Genomic DNA, 18,752 nt, shown 5'->3' with positions numbered 1-18,752 from the left:
AAGCAACGTCCTCCACAACTAGACTGAAGAACAAAAAGGACAGCAACTTGTCTGTTCCCCTTCCCCCAATTCCCCAATAAAAATCTTTAAAAAAAAAAAAAAAAGAGCATTCCAAAGGGTGGGGACCAGCAGGTGACAGAGGAGGAAGCCAGGGCTCAGAGAGGTTCAGAAACTCACCAAGGTCACTCAAATGGCACAGGACAAAGCTGGGGTGTGGACACAGGCAGCCCTAGCTCTGGGGGCTGCATGGAGAGCCACCGTGTGACAGGCCTCTGGCTTGCTGATCCCACTCTAGTCCCCGTCAGACACTTCTTTTCGGATGATTGCTAAAGGCAGTCATCTACTGGTCTCAGGTACAATAGCACAGCTTCCCATCTCAATCCGCTTCAGGCTGAAACCGCAGTCACCGGACTCCCAATAAGCAGTCATTCCCCTGGTCCTCCAGTCCCCAAATCCCCAGGGCTTGCCTAAAACTCGCTCTCAGCGGTGAAGCTAACTCCTTGCCTCCGGATGAGCTCACCAGAGCTGAATCCACTCCATTTGAGCTCTTTTGTCTTCTGTCATGCTAAACGACTCGCTTCTGGTTCCCTGTTCTCAGGAATGCTTCCAGCCCTCCTTTCCTCAGGTATTTCTCCGGGAGCAGCCCACCTCAGCAGCCACTAACACCACGTGGCTTGTGAGCGTGAGAAATGGGGTCAGCGTGGACCAAGACGTGATTCGGGTGTAGACACTAATCGGACTTAGAAGGTTGAGTGTGAAAAACAGAATGTAAAATCTCTCGTTAATACTTTTTTATAGCAACCACAGGTTGAAGTGAAACTAGTGTGGCTCTATTAGGTTAAATACAATAGAATATTAAAATGAACTCCTCCTGTTTCATGTGACATTTGCTTGACAGCACTCCTTGAACCTGTGCTTTCAAGATGCCCACACCCCACAGGGCTCAAACCGCACTTCCCTGAGACTGCTCTTAGACAGCTGTGGTCTGAGACCCATGGCTCGCTTGGGGGAATACAGCTCTTACCACAGCTATTGAAGACTCTGTGAGTCTTTCTTTCTTTTTTCTTTTTAAAGATTTTATTGGGGAATGGGGAAAGGGAACAGCCAAGTTGTTGTCCTTCAATCTTAGTTGTGAAGGGTGCAACTAGCTCAGCCCCAAGTCCAGTCACCATCGGGCTGCCAACCGGCAGCTCGTGGCCACTCAGCTCAAGGTGCCGTGTTCAATCTTAGTGGGCATAGCCACCATCCCATGCGGGGGTCGAACCAGAAACCTTGTTGCTAAGAGCACATATCCACTGAGACATCCGGCGCCCGTCAACAGCTCAGGGCAGCTCAGCTCAAGGCGCCGTGTTCAATCTTAGTGGGTATAGCCACCATCCCACACGGGGGTCGAACCAGAAACCTTGTTGCTAACAGCACATATCCACTGAGACATCCAGCGCCCATCAACAGCTCAGGGCAGCTCAGCTCAAGGCGCCGTGTTCAATCTTAGTTGCAGGTGGACGTAGCTCACCATCCCATGTGGGAGTCGAACCGGCAACCTTGCTGTTAGGGACATGTGCTCTCACCAGCTGAGCCATCCTGCCACCTGTTGGCAGCTCAGCTCGGGCACAGCTCACTGGCCCATGTGGGAATCCAACCAGAGACCCTGTTGCTCAGAGCTCGCGCTCTTAACCAACTGAGTCACTTGGCCGGCCCTCTGTGAGTCTTTTTAAATCCATCCTCCAAAGTCTGACTCAAGGTATTTCACTATCGATTGCTTCGTTGAAATTTTTCTTCATAATCCCTTTTATTGTCCCTTGATTCAGTTAATAATTGAGAAACTCTATTAAAACTAATTTACGACCCAGCCTTATTGGTTTCTTATTAATCTGAATTTCTTGCTATTTTCTGAGTGTGTATGTGAACTTCATTTTCTTCTGTTATATGGAGGAAATGTTCAAGAAACTAAAGACCAGTGAAGCCTGATGGAAATTCAGGCACGAATCTCAATAGACATGTGGGGAACATTATGAAAAGGAAGTGACAGTCATTAGGGCCCAGAAGGGGTTCATTTCCTGAGAACAAGCCCAGGCAGAAGAGCCCATTAGCTCAGATGGATTCGTGGTTGATTGAGCAGATCAAGGTCACAGAAGGGTAGACCTCTGAACTAATGGGTCCCAACTGGGGGCAGGGAGCAGACAGACATCAATTTCAGCAACTCTGGGCTACAGGCTCCCTCAAGTCCACTGGTTTCATTTTGAGCTTGAGTCCTTGGGCTAAGGGCTCACCAGCATAGGTACCAGCAGCAGCTGAGAAGGGAAGGTCGAAAGGGCACCAAGGGAAAAGGAATGAAAAAGGAAAGTGGAAAGTGGCTGGAGGAAAGGAGCTGGGACTGAAAGACAGTTCCCTTTGAGGCCAGTGGATGGGCACTGGAAGCCACCTCCAACGAGGACTGGCTGAAATGTTTCCCAGAACTTTTCTGGGGACCGTCGCACCATTTTACACACACACATTCTAACCTTAACTTGTCCGAGCAAATGGAATGGAGGGTGGGGGCGGTCCTGGTTACTCTTTCAATCCTGAGACTGAGATAGAAGATTTGTGACTGCAGGATCTAAAGGGCTGTGCCCTCAAGTAAGACTTCGAAAATCTGCACTCAAGAAGAAGGGACGTGAGAAAAAATCAAAAGCCAGAAAACGCGTGCAAATGAGGGCTGCTCTATGCAGGCAAAGCTTCTGCTTTTAAACTGAGAAACAAATGCCTTGCCCGCAAAGCCTACATTTACCCAAGAAATGTTAGTATGACAGAGCAGTAACACAAATTCCTAGATTCAGCTCTTAAAAAGTGGTTCTGAGTCTCTTCCTCAGTTTCTGAAAGACACCTATGAAAATTAAACCCAAAACAGCAACACATGCACCATGTGAAATTTGACTAGATCCTGGTGTTTTTTGTTTGTTTGTTTGTTTTTTAAAAAGGCATTCTTGTGACAAGTGGGAAAAATTATAAATAAGAGTTAGGTGATATTATGAGATTACTGTTAATTTTCATAAACATTAGAATGTTATTGGGATTATGCAAAAGTATTCAGGCATCAAGTGTGGGTGTATAGAGTATAACTGTGGCAAAATGTTAATAAATAAATATGGAAATAAACCCCCATTCTGAATTCTATGGCCCAAGGAAGGTTCTCCCACCTCCCAATCGTAGATGATGCTATTGAGCAGAGTCTTATGTGATTGGTAGTTGTGCTGCTCCATACAATTTCACAGGCCTTAGCAAAATTACACTGGACACGCATACACGTCATATAGAAGAGATCACCTAGGACTCTACCAATCCTCAAAGAGTTGCTTATCTAATCTTGGGTTCACAACACAGGTACTGACTTACGGCCTGGGTTCAGAGTACTGAGTCACCCAAGCCTGGATTTTAGCACAGCCTGCCACTTATCTGCTTAAGTACCTAGATACGGTACTTAACCAACCTAAGCTTTGTTCTCGCTGCAAAGTAATACAAAAAGGGGTGACGATGAAATGAAAACAAAAACCAAAAATGTGAAGCGTCTGGCACAGAGCTTATGCCTAAGGCATGGCAGCTATTATGGTTCAACCCCTTTGTAACACGGGATCTAGTTTTCTGACTGGAATGCATCAGCCTATTTTGATTTGGATTCGTTTTCCTAAATGAAAACACAGACTCTCTGACACTTGATTGTAGGAAGGCCTGTGAACCCATCTCACATAATCGTTATGAGGTGGCTTACTACCTTAAAATGGAGACAGGCTTGCATCCTCCAATGTCCAGATTGAACAATCTGTACTGTTAAAAAAAAATCAAATCAATGAAAGGAATTTTTAAAGAAGTGGTGTACGACTGGGTTCCTGCAGATAAGGAACTAAAATCTGCGGGGGAGAGGGGGGACAGTTGGCCAAGATCCATAAGAGGTCAACAGTAGCAGGACTGGGCAGGCTCTGCTAAGAACAGCTAACTAATACAACAGTTGCTGGTTGGGAGCCTGTTACTTACCTGCTCAGCACTGCCTCGGACCTGTCCACGTTACTCCATTATGCAACCCAGCACCAAATCCTGCCGGCTCCTCAAAACACACCCCAGTGTCTTCCATTTCTACCCCACCTCCACCCAGGCCATTTCTCACCTGCATTGTCCCTGCCTTCTAACTGCTCTCCCTGCTTCTCCTCTGCTCCTGCCCCCATCCCCCGCCAAACTATTCTCCACCCAGCAGCCAGAATAATGCGTGTAAACACTCCAGTCATCATTTCACTCCTGCTCCCAAAACCTCCAAAACTTCCCATTTCACGGGGAATAAAATAAATCGGTCTTCAAAGGGCCCCTGACTACCTTAGCGACTTCATTTCCTACTACTTTTCAGTAAAATGATTTCCTTGAAGTTCCTAAAATGCTAGAAGCCTATCGCAGGGCTTTTGAGGTTGTCCCCTATGCCTAGAACACTACTTCCCCACTAGCTACCTGGCCTGCTCCCTCACTTCCTCAAGTCTACACTTAATTGTCACCCTTTTAAAGAGGCCGTCCCCAGACCACACTATATAAAATGCGGCTGAATGAGATGCCATGTCTCCACGCCACAGGGTACCATGCCGCCGTACAAAAGGAATGAGGCTGGTCTCTGTGAAACGGTGTGGAATGATTTTCTAGACATATGGTTAATGGACAAAAACAAAGTACAAAAGAATACGCAGTGTATGTTACGTGCTGTTTAAGAAAGGGAGTTAGAAATAAACAGGTATCTGTTCATAGCTGCAAATAGAAACAAGAAAAACAGAAATAAATTATGTTATGGAGGGAAGGAGAAAAAGGCAATAGGACTTCTCTGAGCATATCTTTTTATATAGTTTTGATTTGAACCATGTTAATATATTACATATTTAAAAAATTAAAGCAAGGGGGGGAAAACCCTAAAATTGAATAGAAACGTAAATGAATTAATGCAACTATACAACTATATAAATTGATACAGCAACCACACAGAAGGAAAAAAAAATTAATCCAAGAAACTTTAAAATCCAGTATTCTGTACATATTCAGTGGAAACGTATGGCCATTGGATGCTAAAACATTGGGTGAAAGATGGTTGGGGAACAAGATAGTCACACAGTGTCAAAGTGTGAATAAATCACATGCTATTTACAAAGGGGACAGGGACCTCTACAATGGAGAAATCTGGTTAACCTCACCTGAACCAAATAATCGAAAGTAACACCTATAATAAGGGGGCAAATGGACTGCATCTGCCCCTAACGCGACGCACTGACACAACACACCCATGAGAAATTCCTGCCCAAGAAAGTATGAACCAGAATCTAATCACACACATGAAAAACCAGACAATCCAAATCAAGGGACATTTTATAAAACTACTAGTCCAGATCCTTCAAAAATGGTGATGTCATAAAGTACAAAAAAAAAAAAAAACCACATAGGTAACAGTTTTAGGTAAAAGGGGATTAAAGGAGCATGTTTCGGGATTAAAGAAGCCATACTGGCTTCTGGGCTCTACAAGAAAAAATAAGTCACATTTTCCGGTGATAATTGTTCTGTGACTTACTGAAGACACAGTGTCCTTAGAAGACATGTTGAAATATTGGGGGATACTTACTTGGCAGGGGAGATACCATGATCACGAAATATTGGAGGATAAAGTGCCATAAGACCTGCAACTCTCAAAGGGTTCAGCATAAAAAAAAATGTTAAGTGTATATGTGTGTGTATAGAGAGAAGTAAACCAATGTGACAAAACGTTAATAGATGGTGATTCAAGGAGGAAAGTGTGTACTCGTAAGTAAGTGCTCACTGTACTAATTTTGCAACTATCCCAAAGATTTCAAATGTTCCAAAGTTTTAAAAACTTAAAAATATTTACCACTTCCACCTCCCTTTCTTCTGTTACCCACCTCTGTATTAGTAAATGTTTACTAATTAGTAAGTGCCTATGAGTATACATTTCCTCGTTTATTTACTTACTGTCTCTCTCCCCCATTATAAAATGTAAGATTCACAAAGGCAGGGAGGAGTCTGTTCCTTGCTGCATCTCCAGGCCCAACACATACTTGATACTCAGTGTCTGTTGAATGACTGATGTTCACAATCATTCTATGAAGTAGGTCCTGTTATCATCCTCTCTCTCGTGTGAGTGGTGCTCTCACTCTTCAAAGGCAAAGATCCTGAGGCACACAGAGGTTGGGTAATTTATAGAAGTTACTATAACTCAGGTGAGGGGCAGGGCCTGGGTCTGAAGCCAGGCATGGGACTCTAGAACTGATGCTGTCAATCACTGGTAGGCAGCTTCCCTAGCCCAAGCGGCTCACCTTCTGCAGCGTGCACCATACATTCAGTCAGCTCATCGGGAGGAGAGTCACCCCACCCACTCAAGCTCTGTGTCTTGCCCTCTTTCCCATAGCCACCAGCATATGAAACCCTCCCAGCCCTCTGGGCCCTGTGATGGTCTCTGCCCTGGCCGCCCTGCCTCCAACTCCTCTAGACTACAGTCCTTCCTCTTTAGTGCTGACAGATTATTCATGTGCATGGTTCTGATCCTGTCAGGCCTAGTTTTTCTGTCTGCAGAAGATCATCTAAAATCCCAAAGGGGACAATCAGGGCTCCGCAATGGGGCCTCCAGGTCCCATGGGCACACCTGCTCTGCATTGCCCTAGCTCACCCCGTACACTCTGTCCCCCTGTCTTTCTTACCTGGTCTTCTCCTCTTGGAATCTTGTCCCACATCATGGCATGTCCACATACCACCTGTCCTCAGAGGCAGGTTCAAATACTCTCCCTTCCATGAAATCTTTGCTTCCCAAAAGATATTTGATTTCTCCCCTCTACACATCCATAACACTTTATGCTTAGCCTCTCTCACGACATTTACTTCTGTGCCTTATAATACAGGTACTTTGAGCTTATCTCAACCCCTCCCCCTAGGCATTACTCCACAGATGTATGGACCCCTTAGGCACTCAATAAGCGCTGAATGCGCAATGCTGATGGAAGATTGATCTGGTAGTATGCGCAAAGGGCCCCCCCCCCGCAATGGTTAACCCCCAAGAAAAGGAGAACTAGTTAAGGGGGTTATTACGATGTTCTAAGGGTGTGGCTATGACTTAACTAGGGGGCTATAGGTGAAGGAGTTTGTGAGGGGGTAGGTAAAAATGGAGACAGACACTGATTTCATGGGGTCCTTGCGACGATTTAGCCGGAATGTGACTGGGATGAAGGCAGCTCTAGACAACTCTCACACATTAGTTCCTTTACATTCTGGAGGGAGGGGAAAGGTGTAAACAGCCGCACTACTTAGAAATCCTGCAAGAAGGACCTCTCCTGCGCGCCACAGGGCAATTCGTGAGTGTCACTCACAGGCCAGCGGCGGGGCTGGTCTAGAGCTTTCGCATCACGCTGGCTGGCAGGGACAGGCACTCCGCAGTCAAGCGCGTTTTGGGGCAGATAGGACCCGCGACCCAGACCCCGTCCCGGAAAAGTTCACAGGCTGGGCAAGCAGTAATACGGCGCGTTCAAGTTCTCGGCGAAGGCACCTCACCAGGCCCCAGAAGTAACTTAGCCCCTTGAGTGTGAGAATAAAACGGCACACTCATCGGGAGCAGCTCTGGGTGGGGTTGCAGAGCGGAGTTTCAGGCGGCGGCGATCACCAGACACAGGCAACGGGGGGGGGGGGGGGGGACCCGGGAGGAGTCCCGTCCCTGTGGTTCCCAAGCACGATTCGGGCGCCCACCGTCCAAGTTTCTTCCTGCCCATCCAAGGGAGCCTTGCTGATGAAATGACAAGGTCCCCGCGGGCTGTGATTCTCTGCGCCCCGTCCCCGCGCCATCCTGAACCCAAGATCCAGTCGCCTCGGGCCCCGCCCGTCCATCCGGCTCCGCACCCCTGGGGCCACGGACGCTCCGGCGCTGCCCAGTCCCCGCGGGGGCTCCGGGGAAAGCCGCCACTCACCGAATCGGAGCAGGAACAGCCCTGCCACGGCAAATCCCGTGGTGCCAACCGCGGCCATAGCGCGTCTGCCCGGCCTTCTGCGCCCTCCCGTAGCGCGAGCGCGCTCCGCCCCGCCAGCCCGGAAGGGCTCGCCCGCTGCAGGCTGCGCGCATGCCCGGCGTTGCCTGCGTTCGGACCGCCCTCCGTCCCCGGCTGCGCCTCCCGGCCCGCCACCCACCCCCAGCCCTGTCTGCTGTGCGGAGCTCTCCCTTAGAAGTGGCTTGCGTTTTTATTTTTATTTAAAGATTTTATTGGGGAATTAGGGCAGGGGAACAAACAGTGTTGGGGAACTAGGAAAGGGGAACAGTCAAGTTGTCCTTCAGTCTTAGCTGTGGAGGGCGCAGCTAGCTCAGCTCCAAATCCAGCTGCCATCCAGCCACCACTTGGCGGCTGGTGGCAGCTCAGCTCAAGGCACCCTGTTCAATCTTAGTTGTGGGAGGGCGTAGCCCACCACTGAACAGGGAATCTTGTTGTTACACCAGCTGAGCCATCCTGCCACCTGTTGGCAGCTTAGCGCCAGCTCAGCTCCGGGACAGCGTCCCTGGCCCATGTGTGGGAATCAACCGGGGGCCCTGTTGCCCAGAGCTTGCACTCTTAAGCCAACTCTTAACCAACTGAGCCACTGGGCCGGCACTGGCTTGCGTTTTGAAAAGCAGGTTTATCCTCGTTCCTTCCGCACCTCCAGCTCTTCTCCTTGGCATTTGGAGAGTGGTTGAGGCAACTCTGTAGCTGGGGGGGGGTGTCATGCCCCCAAAGCTGCGCTCCCCCTCGGCTAGCCCCTGAAGTGACAATAGAACTCGGCCCAAGGACAGGGAGGCTCTGAAGCCCTTTATTCCTTCAATGCTTTCTAGCAGCGGCAGCGGCGGTGGTGGCGGTGGCGGCGGCAGCGACGGCGGCGGCAGCAGCAGCAGCAGCAGCAGCGCAGAGTCTTGTTTTTCCTGCAAGTGACTCCAGCTAATGGGACTCCGGACAAGATAGCCACTGTTTCCTCAAACATTAAAACAAAAGGAAATGGGAATTTTAGACAACTCCTAGAACGTGTGGTGGTTGCTGGTGCAGCCAATGCCAGTCATTCCTCATTCAAGTGCATAGCACCTTTGCCTGATGCCTGCCCTCCACTCCCAACACCCGAGCTGGCATCTCCAGGCTTTGGTTTCTCCTTTCTCCATTTCCCTCTTGGTTTTTTCCTCCTCTTCTCAACTATGGACTTTCCCTCAGGAGGAGGGGTCAGGTCTGTTCATGCCATCACTGTTCAGCCTGCCCAAATCACCCACCTTCACCTCCATCTGATTCCAGACTAGATTTCTCCCAGAACTAGCCCATTACATCAGCCCCCCCGAGCTGCCCCTTTCTTTGCCCCCCCTCCACAGCTGTAGAGTTAAGGGAACTGTCCCAGGAACAGGACCCCTGCTGTCCTAATAAACATATTGCCAGTTGTGAAACGGAGTGGAAATGTTTGATGATTGCTGTCATCAACATCGTCCTCCGGTGGGGACCCCAAACCACTCAAGGCACTTGGACTAGTCTGTAAGAATTTGTGGGTTGTTTCTTAAATTAGCCATAAAATCTTAAAAGGTATTGCCAGCAGTGACATTTCTGGGACCAATGGCCTGTAACCAGGAAACCTGCCACTTTAAGACATCCCCTATCATCTGTAGATATTGAGAACATGAGGCAGGGGCAGTGTGTAGCACAAAATGTTAGAAAATCAAGTTTCTCCTCTGCCCTGGTCTGGTAGGAACTCGGGCCAGCTTGGAAAGGTAGGATGGGTGACACCTTTAGACACCGGCAAGCCCCTGAAAGGTTTTGAGCTTGGAAGTGACGTAACAGCAAACATCTATTGAGCACTTACTATGAGCCAGGTCCTGTGTTAAGTGTATTCCCTGGATTAATTTAATCTTATTGCTGTCCCTGTTTTTACAGATGAGGAAACTGAGGATCAGAGACGGTAAGTAACTTGCCTAAGGACCAACAGTATGGGGTAGAACTGGGAGTCTAACAAAGGCTAAGTCCAAAGTGCCACTCGTACTCTTTCATACAGGAGCAGGATGCACCTTATGCACCTTTTGGGTGGGCAGCCATGCCAGCAGGAGCCGCCAGCTCCTTCTCGAGCAGGGCTGAGGAAAGGACCGCCCAGTCCCCTGGGGCTGGGAAGTGACCCCCAGGTCATGGTCTCCAGGCATCTGGTGAGGAATGATTCATTAGGTCTGCCTTGGTTGTTGGATGCTCCTCTGACCAACAGGCAGGCCAAGTTTTTTTGTTTTGTTTTGTTTTTAATTTTATTGGGGAACAGCCATGGTCATTGATTACTCATTGCTTTCATGCTACAATGGCATAGTTGACTATTTAGGGAGGGCGCAGCTCACAGTGGTCCATGCGGGGATCGAACCGGCAACCTTGGTGCTATCAGCACGACGCTCACCACCTGAGCTAACCGGCCACCCAAGAGCCAAAGCCAGCTGTTTCATTAAGAGAGAGGCTGTGCTCCTACCAAGCATGTTGAGAAGCACTTACATTCCTGGCCTAGCAGACTTCACGAATCAAAAGCGACTCCAAAAGGCTTACCTGTAGTGTGCATCGGGCGGGTGGGCAAAAAGGCTCTAGGTCATATACCGCAGACTTGCCCCCAAAAGAGGGCTGAATGTGTTTTTCATCCTGTGACCAGTGTCGAGCGGTCCTGTGTTATCTGCTTGTCACTGTAGGTAATCATGGATGAGGAGCTAAGGCAGGAGTGCCACTCAGGCTGCTCCTGTGGCCCAGGGCTGCTGCGCTTGCTCGCACGTCCCTCTGGGCCTCTGGCTCTACTTCTTGCCAACCTTGAACTACCCCCAGGAAGCCGACGCGTACACACCCTAGAATTTAAAGAGGAAAACACTGCTTCTAATCTTGCCTCTTGAAGAAGTGGGCATTCGCTTCATTTATATAAACACTGGGCGAATTTGCACCGAGGGCATGGAGGGGTAATCTTATTTTGTAACTCTGTTTTCCTTTTTAAAATGTCCTCTGACAGAAAGAGAGCATTTGGGAAAATTTAGGCAAAAAATAATACACGAGACTTAACATGGAACCAACCATGGTGCATACCCAAGGGGAAAACAGGCACATTTCAACTCTGGCCAAGCCAGCAGCTGCGAGAGGTTGATAAGGGTGCAGCAAATGGGGCTGCGGAACACAGGAAGGCACACATTCAAGCCTTTGAAAGGCTTGGATTTTAAAAGGCAGAAAAAGAAAAGGAGGCACCCGCTTTTTACCCTCCATCTAGTTCCTTTTGCATATTCTTCAGTGAATTTTAAAGAATTACAGATGGGTTCATGTATCACCGCTGTGGCTTTCATCATTCTGTCACTCTTCTCCCCGTGCAGACATGGTGAACTCCAACACCCCAGCATCTGAGCCGGGCAGGGGACAGAGACTGGTGTGCTGTGCGTCCTCCTGAGACATGCTGGCTGAATATTTTACAGGCTAGTTTGAGAAAGATGGTGGGCTCTCGCTGCAGAGGCCCTAGGTGGCCAAGGAGAAGGGTGTCCCATGTTCCTGGCCTTCTCCACCCCCAAAAAGAAGAGGTTATACGCTCTACATTCTGAAGCTGCCTAGCAGGCCTCCAGGTGAACTGTGTGGTGCACCACTCACAGGGCAGCATAGCCTTGACTGTCAGGGTAGATGTGTCTATTTACTGTGATACGTTTTCATGTATCAGGTGACAGTGTCTTGAGAAAGGAGTGTATTTTCTCATTTGTACAAAGGCACCACTTAGGCTGGGGGTGGGGCATAATGATAAAGGTTGCAATTCATGAGACTTGAGCCTAGCAGGCCAATGTCAGGGGCAGAGCTCACTCTGGGCCTCCAGGGCACAGCTTCACGGAGGAGAGTGGAGGAGAGTGGCTACGTGAGGAGAAAGGACAATGGACTCCAGGAAATGTAAACAGCCATATTTTCAACATAATTTACTACAGGTGTCTGAAATGTATATAAAACATTTTAGTGCAACATCTTACAAATAGTTTTCCTTTAAAAAAAAACAAACAAGCGAAAAAATCAACAGTTCTCTATTACCATGCATGGGTAGTTTTCTTACCCCATCTCTTTTTTTTTCCTTCAACAATTAACGCAGAGAAACCATTGTTTGACAAGAATATGAAAATTTGCTATAGAAACACCCTGGTGAGAGAGGGTGTGGTCATATCCACGTCCTTGGATGGGCCTAGCCCACAGTAGGTTTCATTAATGCAACATCGTAGATAAATCAATAAAGTCTCTCTCCCCTGGTAGGAGGACTAAAGGCTCCAGTCCACAATGTGCAATGAGGTCTCCCAGCCACTGGAGGGCACCATTACCACTCATCTGACCTAGCATTTCCATAGAAATGGCCAAAGAAAGGAGGTCCTGGGGATTTTCATAGAAAGCTAGAAAAGCTCACCCTTTGACTGTCTCCCCCAGCCCAATAGAAAATACACAGAAAAAAAAACCACAATTATTAAAATACTGGCTTCTGGTTTTTTTTTTTTTCCTTTCCAATTTCCCACAACGGCTTCACCTATTCAATTATGTGCAGTGCCCACCCTTCTACAGCTGTGAACCAATCAAACTCAAATCTTAGGTGCGCACCCCAGTCCCAGATCGCCCTCTGGCATCTTCCCATTCAGTCAGAGAACAGTAAGCCATCTTCCCTCACTGGCTCCGTCCATAAATGAGGGGTCAGCAATTTCCCGCTAGAGCCCACACCCCTGAAATAAAGAAATGGGACAGAGGACTGCCTGCCTTCCTCTCCACTCAGCCGATTCTGCACCTCTAAAGCATTCGTGCAGGCTGATAAATGCAAACGGGCACACGAAGGCACCAGCGGGATTAAGGTGGCAGTGCCCACACTGTCTCGTAGGACAGTACTGGTGGACCCGGGAGGAAAAGGAGACAGGGCCATGTGAGCTTGGCAGAAGATGGGTGAGCAGTCACCTTGCTTCCCATCAGCTGGGATTCAACAAGGCATCTGCTGAGCACCCCAAAGCACCTAGACCCCCGAGGCCCCAATATGGATTGGCGCCCACATGGCCTGAGGACTCCTACAGCCGCCCCTGGAGTCTGTTCAATCTCAGAACAGAGTTTCACAGTAACGTCTCTGGTTACACTTCGTGCCAAAATCCCTGGTGGCTTTTTCCAAACTGGGAATTCCCTTGGGACTCGAGTTCATAGAGGAAGGGAGATGGCATTCTTGGCCAGCAAACAACAGGAACGCGAGGGCATAAAAACATCTTCGTGGAGTAAGCAAAAGAAAACGCTTGCAACAGATGCTGCTGCTCCAGGGGTCCCAAGCTTCTTGCCCAATAGTGTAAAACAACAGGGTGACACTGGCGCTGGTGAGCCTTCCAGGGCCATGTAAATAAAAGCCTCTGTAACAATGAACCATCAAATCACCTAAAACCACAAATAAGCTCTAAGAAAGGGAAAGGTAAAACAACAAAAAAAACTCCACAGACAAAGACATGTGAGGTGAGACTTTCTGCTGGGGCTAGGTTCAGAAAGGATTACAAAGGGCTGCGCTGGGAACTCCCCCTGGATAGTCTTACAGCAGTGAGAAGCAGGGAGAGGTAAGTGGTAAGGAGGGAAGACATCAATATCTTCAAGGATACTCACTGAAAGGAAGAAGAAAAACCTAGGGGGGCAGTGATTCCTGCCCGCTCTCCAACATCAGGCTCCAGAGAACCCCCTCCCACTGCAGACTGTCCCACTCTTCAAGGAAGTTAGCTGCCAGCCAGCCCCAGTGCCCTCCGTGGGTATATATGGTGGCTGCTTGGGACCCGTGTGTTCAGCTCAACGCTCTCCCTTTCCTACACTCTCTGGCCACTCTCCCTTAAGAGTTTGGCAAAGCACCTTAAAACGGAAGCCCACCTGCTCAGGTACCAGGTAGGGGCTGCCCTGGCAGGACAGCTCAAGCCAACAACTCGCCTTTCTTCCTTTCTTCCTTCACTAATCACTGGCTTTAGCAATCTGAAAGTCAGTAGCTGCTAAAATCCTTCTGCCCACATTAGCTTGCAAAGCGTGCGCTGTCGTGCAGCTTTGGACATGTTCTTAAAGTTTTCTTACGTTTTTTGGCAAGGTTGGGAGGAAGCCTACCTACTTTTGCCTCCCTGACAGACAGGCTGGCCGGGCACAATCTACTCCTAATGGGGTTATACAGGATTCCTCTCGGACATACACAGTTCTTTGAAGCAAAATTCAATGCTTTCATCTTGACTACAAAGTAGTTCCAACAACTCCAGTTGAGGGAAGAGATAAGATACAAATTGGGCCCACACTAGACATAATTTTCAAGTCTTGTTAAGAAAGTAAAAAAAATGGGTGTATTTTGATCCATGGATGGTATTTTCAATTGTTTTTGTTTGTTTTTGTTTTTTTAAAAAAAGGTCTTGGAAGAGATTCCTCTGCGCTCGAAAGTTTGTCCTTCCTTTTGCCATCCGTTGTACGTACGAGAAATTCAGCCACGACATTACGGAATCCAAAAAGGATAAACCAAAGGGATTTAAGAAGAGTCCATTACAAAGAATGAGAACCCCTCATCTACCTATCTGAGAATACTATATAAACCAGTGAGTTAGATGTGGCACCTGGAGCTACTCACTCACTACGTTACCAAAAACAAAAAACAAAAACAAAAAAAACAAGAAACCTAATTCCGCAGGGTGACGACACCTGCTCGAAAACAGCTAACCCACCCAGACTGCCACCTCGAAGCAGTCTGTCTCTGCACCTGATCAGGGACTGGGGACACTTCTCCAGTCTGACAGTTTTCTGTGCGAGCACTCCACAGTTGGGGTGTTGTCCGCTGTCCGGTCACAGAGCGAGGGGCAGTCAGGTACCTCGGCTCCTCCGTGGCTGATGTCCACTGGGGCCCCCCCTCAGTCTATGGCTCCTGGATGGATGCTAAGCACAGGGGGCTCCAAGCAAGTGGGGGAGTAGTTGAGGTGGGGTTCTTTGATCCACAGCAGGGGTACCCCATTCTTCCCGTCCGAGTTTTTGCTGGAGTTCCGGCTCTTGAAACGCACCAGCAGGATGGTGATGATAAGGATGCCGAAGATGGGGAACGGGTAGAAGAAGACGAAATAGAAGAGCGCGTCGTTGGAGCAGATGACCGACTGCAGGGTGGAACCTGAAAAGCGCAGGAGGGAGACAAGGCAATGAGGGCTGAGAGCCAGGACTGCCGGCTTCTGTTCCCGAGGACCTCGCCCGCCCCCGGGAGCGCCCTGGCAGTGCCCCCGCACCACCCTCTTTCCCAGGCTGCCACTAGGGGTGGGGAGAGGACCCTTGTGCTCTCATGCTCCCAAAGGCACTTCTTCCAATTCACATGGGAAGTTCGAACAAAGCGATGCTTCCATTTCCCACAGTGAGCCAACATTCCTGCTCCGAAAGCCATACAATAAAATGTAGTTGATGGACGGTGAACTTAACTGCATCTAGCATGGTGAGGAAGCTGATGGCAGCTCAGCCCAAGCCGCCTACCCGGTTATTTTGCGCATGTCCTTTTGCACTTAGGTCTACTCCAAACGTCCTTCTTTGGGACTATAACCCGTTCTCTCCCCGCTGGCTTCAGAGAGCCGTTTTACTAGAAATAGTGCTCGCTTGATTAACGTTATCAATTAAGATGTCATTATGGACCGTTTACAAATGTCCACAGTGTGTCTGTGGCTACACAGACCGCAGTGTTGGTTACGCCTGCATATGGAGGAGATGAACCCGGCGCCCCCAACCCAGTTCAAGACTGCTCCGTGACAGGGGACCCCGGCAGCAGCCCGGCCCCTGGGAGCCTACATTTTCTCTATACAACGGGCTGCTGGCTATCTCTACGTTCTATGCAGCTGAATTAACATGGACGTCCCCAGCAGGCAGATAAAATGTGGTCCAAACACCTTCCCTTCTACTTTTGGACAGTGAGTTTTTAAGTAAAGTGTTAGGGGCTCTGAGTATGATTTAGGTTTTTTCCTTTTTCCTACTGCATAGCTATTCCTCATTGGTATTATTAAGAAAATTAAAAAAAAAAATTTAACATACGCTTCCGCTTATGAGATTTCCAAAGAACATTAAATTGTGGATTGTCAACCACTGTTGACCTACAAAACCTCAATTTTGTAGAGTTCTATCTAAGAAACAGGAGGTAATCAAAGAAAAGAAAAAGCTATGACTAAACTTAAAATCCAATGTACCTGGTAAAATGTTTTGGTTCAAAAGAAGATAAAATTTCGAGCAATTTTTTTTATTTCTGCTTTATAGGCTGCTTTCTACTCTAACAAATACCATCTTAAGTCTGATATATTCCGCATTTGGACAGAAGGCCAACCAAAAGAGTGCCAAGCTAGAACAAATAATTTCCTTCACTCTCTGCTCATGGAGTCCCTCAGTACGATGAAAAAACTCTGAGTATGGCCCTTTCTGAAGCAACAGCTAATGGCAAGCAGGGCCACTGCAAAGCTCTTCCCAGGTTGCACTGTAACATCATTACCCTTCTAGGCTGTTCTTCCCAACTAACCCTGAAGAATCCACCTGGACCTCCAGCTCTCCCTCCAAAATAAAAATGACCTGGGAACTTGAGAAAAAGAAAGCATGACCATGAGGTACTCAGGCTTTATAATTATTTTATTTTTCCTCTTCCTCTTATGCGTCTGAAACACTTGCTAATTAGAGAAAGAGAGACTAGGTTGGCTCTTCTAAAGTGTAACAAAGTAACATCTAACAATATACAGTAAAACCTTGGATTGCCAGTAACTTGGTTTGCGAGTGATCCACAAGATGAGCACACATTTCTAATACATTTTAACGTGGTAAACGGGCGATGTCTTGCAATACGAGTAGTTTGTTTCCAGAACGAATTATGCTTGCAGACCAAGGTATTACTGTACTTGTATAAGGAATTCTGACTGAAATAAACTCTGGTGGAGCATATGTTTATTAGAAAGATGAGATGGTATATGACAGCTTTAATTCCTAGTCCTATTGTTTTTACATGGGCAATCCAGGGTCAATTATATGCATTGGTATGTCAGATCCTATATGCCAGTGACATGTCAGAAAACTGCTTATGGACCCATAATCAAGCCATGATTTTATCCTCCAGACACAGTTGGGACCAGCTGTGACATCCTTCCCCTATAAATTGGGAAAACTCACTTGAGTCCAGGACACGGATCCCAATGGGGGCTGACTCCTCCTCAGTCAGGCGGTACCACTCCTTCTGCGGGCTGGGCAGCCACTCCTCCACACGGCACGAGTAGTTGCCGGTGTCGCGGGGACTTGCCTGCAGCACGGTGAGCCGGTACAGCAGAGGGGAGAGCCTCTGGAAGCGAAGCCGGCCCTCCCAGGCGCTGCCCTCTGGGCCGAACACGGCATCTGGGCCCACGCTCAGCAGGGCCGTCCGCTCTGTAGGGTCCTCTCCATCTTCCTCCTCCTCCTCCTCCTCCTCCTCCTCGCCCTCCTGTTCTTCCAGGCCAGGGCCGCCCCTTGTCCCTCCAGCTTTAGTCCGCAGGGAATACCAGGCCACCGCAAAGCGGGAATCCTGGCTCGAGCGAGACACGATGCTACAGTCCAGCTGGAAAGCAGCCTTCTCGGACACCGTGGCATTGGGGACCACCGTGTCCACCTGCAGGGTGGCGTCTGGGGGGAAGAGGGACAAAGAAGGGAGGAGAGGCTGTTTTAATTTCTTTGCTCAAAGCAACCTCAATGTCCATCACTGAAAACATTAGAGTGATACCCACACAGTAAGACAGCACGCATCTGCAGAGAGGGATGAGGTGCTATTACGTGCAGACATGGGGAAGGAGGCTTAAGAAAAATCATTAGCATACAGAACACTGTGCACCCTACATATCACCGTACGCAGAGGAAAGCATGCTTTATTCGGACATGCAGAGCTGCTTATATTTGCATGGAGTATCTGTGGAAGGATCCACCAGGAGTGGTAACAGGGCTGCTTATGGAAATCTAGGGAGGGAGGGACACTTGTTTTTGCTGTAGCTCTCTGTAGTGGTTGAATAGTGCCCGCCCCCCCCCCCCGCCAAAATTTCACATCTACCTAGAGCCTCAAAATGTGACCTTAACTGGAAACAGGGTCTGCGCAGATGTAATTAATTAAGCTGAGCCCTAAATCCAACGCCTGGTGTCCTTATGAGACGAGGACATGGAGACACACAGCAGGACACGTGAAGATGGAGGCAGAGGCTGCAGTGGCGCAGCCACGAGCCAGGGAACACCTGGAGCCACGAGAAGCTGGGAGGGGCAGGGCGGCCTCTTCCCTAGAAACTCCAGGGGGAGCGTGGCCCTGAGGACAGCTTGATTCCAGGTTTCCGACCTCCGTAACGTGAGAGAATAAATGTCTGTGCTTTTAAGCTACCAGGCTTGTGCTCATGTGTTACAGCAGCCTTGAGAAAGGAAGTCACCCTTTCGCAGCTTTTGCATTTAAACTGCGTCCATGTAGACCGCTGCCTACGTCACACGAATGTTTACCCAAAGAGGTAAATACCAGGGGTGCCAAAAAAAAGTATACACGTGCTTGTATTCATCTTTTGTTACCGGTATATATTATTATAATTTTAATACAGTTTTTTTCTTTCTTAAAATGTGTATACATTTCTTTGGCACCCTCTGTATTCTCCGAGGGTTGAAGCCAAACAACAGACACCAGACCTAAAAGAGGCCTCACCCTGAGTATGGACACCCCCTCCTCACCCAGGAGGATGACACTGTGAGTGAGTGTCTTCCCGGCTGAGTAGG

The 18,752-nt window shown here is 48.5% G+C and overlaps 2 protein-coding genes across 5 annotated transcripts in view; both read right to left on the bottom strand.

Moving 5' to 3' along the window:
* CD58 (CD58 molecule) overlaps window positions 1-8,089 on the bottom strand; it is a 51,940-nt gene extending 43,851 nt beyond the window's left edge. The window contains exon 1 of the mRNA XM_019661472.1: window positions 7,962-8,089. Coding sequence (XP_019517017.1) covers window positions 7,962-8,019 — 58 coding nt within the window. The 5' untranslated portion in view covers window positions 8,020-8,089. The remainder of the gene's footprint in view (window positions 1-7,961) is intronic.
* Window positions 8,090-11,927: 3,838 nt separating this feature from the next.
* The window catches only part of IGSF3 (immunoglobulin superfamily member 3), a 102,379-nt gene continuing 95,554 nt past the window's right edge, over window positions 11,928-18,752 (bottom strand). For all 4 annotated transcript variants that reach the window (XM_019661465.1, XM_019661462.1, XM_019661464.1 and 1 more), the window contains 2 exons: window positions 17,154-17,636; window positions 11,928-15,141 (listed from right to left, as the gene is read on the bottom strand). In XM_019661465.1, coding sequence (XP_019517010.1) covers window positions 14,891-15,141; window positions 17,154-17,636 — 734 coding nt within the window. In that variant the 3' untranslated portion in view covers window positions 11,928-14,890. The remainder of the gene's footprint in view (window positions 15,142-17,153; window positions 17,637-18,752) is intronic.

This window comes from Hipposideros armiger, unplaced genomic scaffold (genome assembly GCF_001890085.2).
Source record: "Hipposideros armiger isolate ML-2016 unplaced genomic scaffold, ASM189008v1 scaffold_349, whole genome shotgun sequence".
Lineage (NCBI taxonomy): Eukaryota > Metazoa > Chordata > Mammalia > Chiroptera > Hipposideridae > Hipposideros > Hipposideros armiger.
The sequence above is the reverse complement of the archived record's forward strand: the minus strand, read 5'-3'. Positions and strand labels throughout refer to the sequence as shown.